The 10,418-nt window shown below is 48.7% G+C and overlaps 2 protein-coding genes across 3 annotated transcripts; one reads left to right on the top strand and one right to left on the bottom strand.

Moving 5' to 3' along the window:
* Nucleotides 1-237: 237 nt before the first annotated feature.
* LOC116081173 (lymphocyte antigen 6G-like) lies at nucleotides 238-3,417 on the top strand. The gene is made up of 4 exons (XM_031357816.1): nucleotides 238-274; nucleotides 548-618; nucleotides 1,796-1,912; nucleotides 2,820-3,417. The coding sequence occupies exons 2-4, from the start codon at nucleotides 549-551 to the stop codon at nucleotides 3,035-3,037; spliced, it is 405 nt and encodes a 134-aa protein (XP_031213676.1). The 5' UTR covers nucleotides 238-274; nucleotide 548; the 3' UTR covers nucleotides 3,038-3,417.
* Nucleotides 3,418-5,454: 2,037 nt separating this feature from the next.
* LOC116081178 (lymphocyte antigen 6A-2/6E-1-like) lies at nucleotides 5,455-10,235 on the bottom strand. 2 transcript variants are annotated; one of them, XM_031357832.1, is made up of 4 exons: nucleotides 10,161-10,235; nucleotides 8,562-8,676; nucleotides 5,607-5,753; nucleotides 5,455-5,525 (listed from the first exon to the last, which is right to left on the bottom strand). In XM_031357832.1, the coding sequence occupies exons 1-4, from the start codon at nucleotides 10,233-10,235 to the stop codon at nucleotides 5,455-5,457; spliced, it is 408 nt and encodes a 135-aa protein (XP_031213692.1). The 2 variants fall into 2 exon arrangements, with proteins under 2 accessions (XP_031213692.1, XP_031213701.1); XM_031357841.1 differs by lacking the exons at nucleotides 5,455-5,525; nucleotides 5,607-5,753 and adding an exon at nucleotides 5,968-5,992 and having other exon boundaries at nucleotides 8,558-8,674; nucleotides 10,162-10,235.
* Nucleotides 10,236-10,418: the final 183 nt, after the last annotated feature.

Here is a 10,418-nt window from a genome sequence, read left to right on the forward strand (position 1 = left end):
CCCCTACCCCTCTACCCTCTTAGTCCTCCTGCACCATGGTCCCCCTCCACCTGAGTGGTCCTTCCTCCCCAACTGCTATAAATCTGGCTGACCAGGTCACACACAAACCTTGCTAACTCTTAAACAATAAACAAGATGGCCTGGAGGAGGGAAGTCCTGAAACCCCTCCCCTTTCAGGATGCCAGCTGGGAGGAGCTAAGGCAAAGTACAGGACTTACTGCAGTCCACATCTGAGAGACCTTGCCACTGTGCCTGCAGCCTGGTCAGAGAGGAAGTAAGGACTGGTGTCAGGAGGGAGCTGCTAGGGGGCAAAGGGAAGATCCCTCAGGATGGGGCTGTGGGTGTGAGTGTGGGATTAGGAAGGAAAAGCTGGGTGGGTGGAGGATAAGAGAAGTAGGCAGACATCTATTCCTTGGGGAAAGCTGTGTGGAGGGTTGGAGGGAGGGAAGATTGGATGCCTGAGTCTTGTGAGAGCCCAAGAATGTAATTGGGGGTAGATAAACTGACTTCCACTTCTAAGGTTTTATCTGTGCACTCCTTCTTCGAGGATGAACCGTTCTCAGGCTATGAAGTCCTGTGTGCTCATCGTTCTTGTGGTCCTACTATATACAGAAAGAGGTGAGATGGAAAATAAGAGAGGGGCAGGAGGGTAAAATGGAGATGGAAAGGGGCCTCAGGGTTGTGGGTACACCTGTGCTTCCGTTGTGTGCCTGGGACCCTGGGTGTGCTGGGGTCAGAGGGTTGGGGATTGGCTTGTGGTGGGTGAAGCCCCCTGTGCTGGGGCATCTTACTGGGTCTGTAAACCTGCCAGTGCCTGCCTTGCAACCATCACCACAAACTAGAAGGACTCTTGGACGTCACTACCTCTGCCACAAACCCTGGCCTCCAGAGCAGCCTGTCCTTGACTCTACCCTGCTGCCCTGGCCTCCCAGTCAGGACACTGGCCTGTGTGCACACAAACTGGCAGAGGCTTCTTTTCCTGGTCTGGCTGCCAGTAGAGGAGTTTGGAATTCTTAACTCTTGGCATTTGACTTTTTCTTATGCCCAGCCCATGCCACATGAGGTCCCAGTGCTAGAACTTCCCTACTCTAAGAGGTTCTGAGCTCTCAGACACCCTATACTTCTAGTTACATCTGTATTGTGGGAAGCCTTGTGATAAACCTCAGCTTTGAGCTGCACTCTGAGAACTGCAGTGCTTTGTCGTGCTCCATTACCCAGGGGCAGCTCTGCAGGTTTGGGGTGGGACAGGTCAGAACAGTGCTTCCTGTCTGGTGGCCCCGGGAACTAATACCATATGTACTTACCTCTTCAACAGACATTTGGTATCTATGTCTTCCCAATATGGTGACTGTCTAATACCTCTTGGGGTTCAGGTCTCTCTTTAGGGCTGGCTAGCTGAGACAGCAGTACCACATAAGAATATTTAAACAGGGCTAGTGAGATGGCTCAGCAGGTAAGAGCACCAATTGCTCTCCCGAAGGTCATGAGTTCATATCCCAGCAACCACATGGTGGCTCACAACCACTTTTAATGAGATCTGAGGCCCTCTTCTGGTGCATCTGAAGACAGCTGCAGTGTACTTGTAATAAATAAATAATAAATCTTTAAAAAAAAAAAAGAATATTTAAACAAAGGTGGCTCTTGGTTCACTTTTGATTTTGGTAGATATTACTGGTCACAATGTCCTTGCTCTGTCCTAGCGGCCAGCAACTGTGTGGAAGTAGAGACCTTGGAGAGGAGGGGTCTGGGCTAGGAAGGACATGCCCTAGCACTCATGTATTGGCTTCTTTCTCAGCTCAGGGGTTGAAGTGCTACAATTGCCTGGCAGTCCCATATGAAACTTCCTGTGCATCAACTACCTGCCCCTACTCTGATGGATTCTGTGTTACTCAGGTGGTAGAAGTTGTTGTGGGTAAGTTGCCTGTGGCCAATATAAAATGGGTGAGGGTGGCTTTGGAGAAAAGGTCGGGTCTGGAACTTGTGGACCATGGTTCCCCTCCCTCCACGTAGAGCTCTCCTATGGTTGGAGTGGAACTCCTGCAAAGTGGGGCTGTTGGGGTCCAGGGATGTACTGGGATGTGGATCATAAAGCAGGGCTGCTGATTGGCATGCATGGTGTTCATCATACCCTCTGTTGCCAGTGTAGTCATGTGAGGTTCTTGCCCATACTTCATGTCTAGCACTTCACTGACTGAGCTGCTTCCCCAACATGTTGAGTGAAGGGCACGTGTGTACACATGTGTGCATGTACAAGCACTGGGGAGGTCCAAGTGTATGGGACCCAGAAGATGATGAGAATCTTTTGTGACAACTATTTTATTTACTGAGGAAGGGTTTCACCTGAACCCCAAGATTACAGGTTGAGCTGGTCTAGCCTGGGAGTTTACCTCTGAGATGACCACCTTTGTGTCCTGAGCACAGAGATAAAATCAGGCAGCCATGCCTGTCCCTGTTTTGATGTGCTCTAGTGATGGGAATTGGGGCTCATGCTTCTGCACACAAGCCCTTTATCCACCAAGTCTCCTTACCAGACACGGTTTTGATTTTTGATTTACTTGTTATTTAAGATGGGGTTTCACTCTAGCTACAGGATAGCCTAGAAGACCCCATGTTCAATCCCCAGTTTGGGATTGAATTTATAAAAATTCTCCTGCCTCAGTCTTCCAAGTTCTGGGTTTACAGATCTGAGCTACCATGTGAGGCTTCAATATGCCTTAGAGACAAGCGTGGGCCATCCAAACCTGGTGGCACGTGGCCCAGACTTTGGGAATCTATGTTGTTCCTGTATAAGAAGTGAGTCACTCCCTGATGTCTTGCAGATTCTTACACAAGCAAAGTAAAGAACAACATGTGCCTTCCCATCTGCCCTGCTAATCTGAAAAATGTTGAGATCCTGGGAACTACCGTCAAGGTGAATACGACCTGTTGCAAGGCAGACCTCTGCAATGCAGCCGTTCCCACTGGAGGCAGCACCTGGACCATGGCAGGGGTGCTTCTGTTCAGCCTGGGCTCAGTCCTCCTGCAGACCTTGCTGTGATGGTCCTTCCAACGACCCCACCCTTGTCCTTTTATCCTCATGTGCAAGCACTCCTTCCTGGAGCCCTCTAGTGATGACTTATAAGTTATAGAAGCTCTAAGGTGAGGGTAGTGTGTGGATCACGTTGTTTCAACTTTATAGCCCCTCATGGGTAGATGCCCCACTGCTCTCCAGGGCTTTCAGATCTGTACTTCCTGGAATGCCATTTTGTTGTGGCTTGCTGCTCTTGACCCTGGAGGTGCATGCCAGCACCTGGAAGAGCCAGAATTCCAAGGTATTATGCCATCACCATCCACACATAAGCATCTGGGGTCCTGCAGGGTTGCCATGTGTGTCACTAATGTCCCCTGTTGAATACAATAAACCCTTTGTTCTCTCAGCCTAGATCTCTGTTTTTCTTTTGCTAGACTGAGTTCACTGAGTCTTGCCTGCCAGTTCACATCTCTGCCCTTTCAGCAGCTACACTAGCTATCCCATGTTAGCCAGCTCAGAGTGGGGACCTCTGCTCCCCACTGTGAGCAGACATCATGACCAAGGCAACTCTTATAAGGACAACATTTAATTGGGGCTGGGCCAAAGGTTCAGAGTTTGTACTGGATAGTTTTGTGTGTCAACTTGACACAAGCTGGAGTTATCATATCACTGAGAATGGAGCCTCCCTTGAGGAAATGCCTCCTGGAGATCCAGCTCTAAGGCATTTTCTCAATTAGTCGATCAACGGGGCAGGGCTCCTTGTGGATGCTGCCATTCCTGAGCTGGTTGTCTTGGGTTCTCTAAGAAAGCAAATTGAGCAAGGCAGGGAAAGCAAACCAGGAAGTAATATCCCTCCATGGCCTCTGCATTAGCTCCTGCTTTTTTTTTTTTTTTTTTTTTTTTAAAGAAAGGGTTTTTCTGTATAGCCCTGGCTGTCCTGGAACTCACTCTGTAGACCAGGCTGGCCTCGAACTCAGAAATCTGCCTGCCCCTGCCTGCCGAGTGCTGGGATTAAAGGCATTCGCCACCACTGCCTGGCTAACTCCTGCTTCTTGACCTACTTGAGTTTCAGTCCTGACTTCATTTGATGATGAACAGCAATGTGGAAATGTAAGCTGAATAAACCGTTTCATCCCGAACTTGCTTCTTGATTGTGATGTTTGGTGCAGCAATAGAGACCCTGACTAAGACAAATTGGTATCAGCATAGTAGGATATTCCTGTGACAACCTGACCAGGTTTTGGGGAGTACTGTGGAAGGGCTTTGGAACTTTGGGCTAGAAGAGCCATTGGGTGTTAAAAACTGTGTAATGTTCTGTAGGAGCTTGGAAGTTAATATTGAAAACAGTACAAATGATGGAGGCCTTGCTTTTGAAATTTCAGAGGGGAGAATGAGGACACCAGTGCTCCTGTGCCCATGCCATTGGGGCCAGCTCTCCTGCAGGGCCTGAGGGCCTCAGTCAGTGAGGCCATGGGCAGTCTGCCTTTTAAAACAAAAAGTGAATGGCCAGGGTGGTAGTGAGTGTATCCCTGCAAACCCAGCACTTGGAAGCAGAGGCCAGAAGAGACTGCAACAGAATCAAGGCCGAATATGGAAGAAAGTTTTAGAACCTGTACTCATGACTCAAGTTTCATTGCCCAATCATGGATCCCTTGTTGTCAATATGTGAAGTCAGGCCTTCCCAGTGGAGGCATCCATTACAGACTAGGACTCCAGAAGAGACAGTGTAAGACTTTGTTTGTTCTGAGCCAAGCCTTGAGCCAGGGCAGGAAATGGCTCCTACATCTGGAATAAAAAAATCTGACAGGGCAGCCCCCACCCACCATTGAGGGCTCATCTTCTAGGCTTCCCTACCACAAGCAAGTGCTCATTGGAATTGGGGAAAACCCCTCTCTAACCCCAGCATCAGCCACCCAAACCAAGTGGTGCCCCACTCTGAGCTGGCTAACATGTGCAAGCTAGTGTGGCCGGCTGAAAAAACAGATAGGTGAACTGGCAGGCCGGGCTTGATGGACTCGATGTAGCAAAAAAAAAAAAAAAAAAAAAAAACGGAGATCTTGGCTGGGACAACAAAGAGTTTCTTGGACACAGCAGGGGGACATTGAGAGGCACATGTGGCAATCCAGCAGGACCCCAGATACTTAAATGTAGATGGTGATGACATAATAACTTGAAATTCTGCATCTTCCCTGTGCTGGCCATGTGCCTCCAGGGCCAAGAGTAGCAAGCCACAACAAAATAACATTCCAAGAAGTAGAGATCTGAAAGCCCTAGAGAGGAGTGGGGCATCTACTCAGCAGGGTCTATAAAGTTGACACAAGGTGTTCCACACACTACCCTCACCTTGGAGTTTCTATAACTTATAAGTCATCACTAGAGGGCTCCAGTAAGCACTGCTTACACATGAGGGTAAAAGGACAAGGGTGAAGTCCTTGGAAGGACCATCACAGCAAGGTCTGCAGGAGGACTGAGCCCAGGCTGAACAGAAGCACCCCTGCCATGGTCCAGGTGCTGCCTCCAGTGGGAAGGGCTACATTGGAGATGTCTGCCTTGCAACAGGACGTTTTCACATTGATGGTAGTACCCAGGATCTCACCTCCTGTGGGAACGGCTGCATTGCAGAGATCTGCCTTGCAACAGGAAGTCTTCACCTTGACGGTAGTTCCCAGGATCTCTATATTTCCCTGATCAGGAGGGCAGATGGGAAGGCACATGCTGTTCTTTACTTTGATTCTGTGAGAGTCTGCAAGACATCAGGGAGTGACTCACTTCTTATACAGGAACAATAAAGCATCCCAAAGTCTGGGCCACATGCCACCAGCTCTGGGTGGCCCAGACTTGTCTCTAAGGCATGGTGAAGCCAGACATGGTAGCTTAGACTTATAATCCCAGAACTTGGAAGATTGAGGCAGGAGGATTTTATGATTTCAATCCCAAACTGACCAACATGGGGACCTTTAGGCTATCCTGATGCTAGAGTGAAACCCCATAACAACAAATATTGAAATAACAAATGGAAGAAACAAAAATCAAAACCGTGTCTGGTAAGGAGGCTTGGTGGATGAAGGGCTTGTGTGCAGAAGCGTGAGCCCCAGTTCCCATCACTAGAGTACATCAAAACACAGGCAGGCATGGCTGCCTGATATTATCTCTGTGCTCAGGACATACAGGTGGTCATCCCAAAGGTAAGCTCCCAGGCTAGACCAGCTCAACCTGCAAGCTTGGAGAACAGTTTGAGACCCTTCCTCAGTAAATAAAATAGTGGTCATAGAACATACAAATCAACTTCTGGGTCCCATACTCTTGTACCTCCCCAGTGCATGTACATATCTACACACGTGTACACACATGCCCTTACATGCAATGTGCTGAGGAAACAGCTCAGTCAGTGAACTGCTTTCCACATGGAAGTCTAGGTCCCAATTCATTCCCCAGCAATCATGTAAAGTGCCAGCCAAACATGGAAGTGCTGGTTATGATCTCTGTGCTGGAGGGGCGGGCAGCGGGAAATTGGGAGGTCTAAGAGATTGGAGTACTGGATATGATCTTTATAGCGTGAAGAGGGATTAGCAGGTCATTGGAAATCTCTGCTACCTTCCTTCCTCAATTCTACCCTGAGCAAACTTGGCAAATCTTTTGTCTCAGTGAAAGATTTTCTCTCAAAAACCAAGGTGATTAATACTGGAGACATGGCTCAGCAGTTAAAAGCAGTTGTTGCTCTTACAGAAGCCCAGGGTTTGGTTCCCAGACACACAGCGTGGTTTACAACCATGTGGAATTCCATTCAAAGGAACCAAAACTCATTTGCCTAAAAAAGTAGACTGTGCCCAAGGAATGGTACATAAGATAGTCTTCTTATCTTTACATGTATTATATTACATTATTCATACCTAAGCATCCACATTTATAGAAACAAACACACACACACATAACAACAAGAATAATAACACAGCACAGTGTAAGATCACACAATGGCACAACAGAAAGGGCAAGCAGCCTCTCAGACTCTTGCAGTTCCTCAGGCAGTTATATCTAGGAGACCTACTCCAGGACACAGGCAGGCTGTGGTCAGGACCAGGAAACTGGATAGCAGGGCGGGGCTGCCTCGGCCTTGTCTACCTGGAGGATATGCCTGAAACTGGCACTGCAGAGGATCTGATATGTCCTAAGGTCTCTTTCTATCAACACCCCTAAGTCATTCCTTTAGCCTAGCTCCAGATTCCTTCATTATGTGCAGAGACTCACTAGATGCTTCCAGCTTTCCTGGTCCAGCAGTGAGCCAGTGAGACTCTAGACATGAAGTATGGGCAGGAGCCTCATATGACCACACTGGCAGCAGAGGAGGATGATGAACACCATGCATGCCAATGGGCAGCCTTGCTTTATGATCCACACCCCAGCACATCCCTGGACCCCGATAGCCCCCACTTTGCAGGAGTCCCACTCCAACCCCAAGACAGCTCTACATGGAGGGAGGGGAACCATGGTCTGCCACGCACACTTCGCGTGAAGGTGGTATCTGAGGCGTAAACTTCAAGGAAAGTCAGTCTCCTGCCTCCGCATTGTCGCCTGGCACCCCAAACTCAGAGGTGGTCCAGATATGTCCTCGTACTAGTGTGCTAGGAACTCACCAAGATATCATTTTCTTACAGCTAGCAAGAGAAAATTCAGACATTGCTTTCTGACCTTCACCAATGTTCTACCGTCCTAGTCAAACCCTGGTTTGGAATGTTAAGCCATCCAAACTATTAGCCTCCAGCCTTGGGGGTAGGGCATTAAAGCTTACAGAATGAGAGAAATATCCCAAGACAAGATCAGGTGAAATCCTCATTCTTAGTCAATATAGACAGGCTATATTAGATTTGCAACTGAATCACTCCTAGGAACTAGCTTGGCAGGTGTTCCCCACTGCTAACCTCTGCTGGCCCAGAAAGGCAACATAGTTGAAGAGCTTACCCACCTAGTCTGTAACCATGGCAACGAACTGAGGAAGAGTTATCTACACCTGGCTTTTAGAAGTCAGGTGACCTTGGTGTGTGGGGGGTCGCTTGCCTATGTGACTTCAGTCTAACACTAGGACTGGGGGAAGAAGAACTTGAACTCACATGTGTAGGACTAACACTAGAACTTAGATGGGCTAGGACTCAGATTCATGTATCTCTCGCATTCCCCCGGGCCCAGAGCACTTGGGCCCGGGGGATGCAGCACCAGTTCAGAGGAGATGGTTGCTGTTTTAGACCCAGTATGTTTCAGATAGCCTCAGAGGTACCTCAACTGTTGAGTTGCCAGATTTTTCATTTCTCTTTTGCAATGATTGTAAAGGCCTCATGTCATTATTAAAGAAATACACTCAGATCTTACACCACTCGTGTGTAGTCTGTTTGTCAAAGCCGAATCCCGTGCCCACCTGGCCGAACCCCTAGTCCCGCGGAACAAGGGACCCCCGCAAGAAATCCCGGTCCACGGCAATGGTCCACAATAAGTTCTCAGATCCTACCTTTATCCAAAGCCAATATCACCCATCTTTATATAGGCCACACAGTACACTTACCCACAATAACTTCTGACTCCTGAGCAATGCAGAATCCATCAGGGTAGGGGCAGGTAATTGATGCCCAGGAAGTCTCAAGTGGAACCTTCAGGCAATGGTAGCACTCCAGCCCCAGGTTGAGAAAGAAGCCAATACATGAGGGCTAGGGCATGCCCTTCCTAGCCCGACCCCTCTTCTCAAATGTCTTTACTTCCACACAGCTGCGGACCCCTAGGACAGAGGAAGGACATTGCTGCTCAGTCACCTCCACCAAAAGCAAATGTGAATGAAGAGGAACCTTTGTTCAAATATGCTCAGTACTGCTTTCTCAGCTAGGCAGCCCCATAGGAGAGACCTGAACCCTGAAATGGGTATAAGAGACTTGGGAGTGGGTGTGTAAGTATGTACTGGGGCCACTAGATGGAGAGAGCTGTTCTGACCTGTCCCACCCTAAACCTGCAGAGACGGCCCCTGAGTACTGGAGCATAACAGAGCACTGAGCTGCCCAGAGTCCATCTCAAAGCTGGGGCTCACCATGAGTCTTCCCTCAGTACTGATGTAACTAGAAGTATAGGGTGTCTGAGAGCTCAGAACCTCTTAGAGTCGGGAAGTCATAGCATTTGGGCCTCGTGAGGAATGGGCTGGGGCATAACAAAAAGTCAAATGCCAAGAGTTTTCCAGGCCCACGGGATGGTCGAACTGGGACTGAGGATCACCTGGAAGAGAATGAAGGAACAAGAGACACAAAGAACGCACAGCGAGTCAAGAAGTCTGATCAAGCTGACAAATTTTTATTTCTCCCACACAGATTATATATACTCATAAAAGCTGGATAGGGTTAGAGGGGAGAGAGTAGGGTTGCTTTGTCTCAGGGAGTGTGGGTGTTATCAAGACCAGGATATTGGCTAGGTAAAAAGTTCAGCAGGGGGAACAGAACAGAATAGGTTGCTAGGCACCTGTCTGCAAGATCCATAGCTATTTGTTCCCAACTGGGCTAGTACTTTCTCACAGAGGCAGCTGTTAGTGCTCATTGCTAGGCACCTGACCGCAAGATCTATAACAGGTATTCTGTAACAAAATGGGTTGCTAGATACCTAACAGCAAGATTTATAACTATTGGTTCTCATCTGTGCTAGTACTTTCCCACAGAGGCCAAGGGTTTGTGTCGGTAAGCACTTCTGGCTGACAGGACAGTTAATGTTCAGACAAGGTTGCTCCCAACAAAGAGTTAAGGATTCCAAACCCCTATACTTGGCAGCCTGGTCAGGAAAAGCCTCTGTCTGTTTGTGTGCACACAGGCCAGTGTCCTGACTGGGAGGCCAGGGCAGCAGGGTAGAGTCAAGGACAGGCTGCTCTGGAGGCCAGGGTTTATGGCATAGGTAGTGAGGTCCAAGGGTCCTTCTGGCATGTGGTGATGGTTGCAAGGCAGGCTCTAGCAAGATTACAGACCCAGTAAAGCACCCCAGCACAGGAGGGTTCACACACCACAGGCCAATCCCCAATCCACTGACCAGAGCACACCTCAGTCACTGGGCACACAACAGAAGCACAGGTGTAACCACAACCCTGAAGCCCTTTTCCATCTCCATTGTACCCTTCTGCTTCTCTCTCATTTTCCATCTTACCTCTTTCTGCACACACTAGGGCCACAAGAAGGATGAGCACACAGGACTTCGCAGCATAAGAACTGTTCATGCTTACAGAAAGAGTGCACAGATAAAAACTTGGAAGTTGATGCTGGTTAAAAGATGAACCTCAATCACATCCCTGGGCTCTCACACGACTCAGGCATCCAGTCTTCCCTCCCTCTAACCCTCCACACAGCTTTCCTCAAGGAATAGATGTCTGCCTACTTCTCTTATCCTCCACCCACCCAGC

Source organism: Mastomys coucha, unplaced genomic scaffold (genome assembly GCF_008632895.1).
Source record: "Mastomys coucha isolate ucsf_1 unplaced genomic scaffold, UCSF_Mcou_1 pScaffold11, whole genome shotgun sequence".
Lineage (NCBI taxonomy): Eukaryota > Metazoa > Chordata > Mammalia > Rodentia > Muridae > Mastomys > Mastomys coucha.

Bases quoted from the DNA above. Each gene is read 5' to 3' on its own strand.
- LOC116081178 (XM_031357832.1), bottom strand. From the start codon at position 10,235: ATGAACAGTTCTTATGCTGCGAAGTCCTGTGTGCTCATCCTTCTTGTG. The intron at 8,677-10,160 runs ATGGAAAATGAG...TTCTTTCTCAAC, and splicing joins TGTGTGCAGAAAGAGGTAAG to CTGGGGCTGGAGTGCTACCA. The intron at 5,526-5,606 runs GTGAGATCCTGG...TTCCCACTGGAG, and splicing joins TGCAGCCGTTCCCACAGGAG to GCAGCACCTGGACCATGGCA.
- LOC116081173 (XM_031357816.1), top strand. From the start codon at position 549: ATGAACCGTTCTCAGGCTATGAAGTCCTGTGTGCTCATCGTTCTTGTG. The intron at 619-1,795 runs GTGAGATGGAAA...CTTCTTTCTCAG, and splicing joins CCTACTATATACAGAAAGAG to CTCAGGGGTTGAAGTGCTAC. The intron at 1,913-2,819 runs GTAAGTTGCCTG...GATGTCTTGCAG, and splicing joins GGTGGTAGAAGTTGTTGTGG to ATTCTTACACAAGCAAAGTA.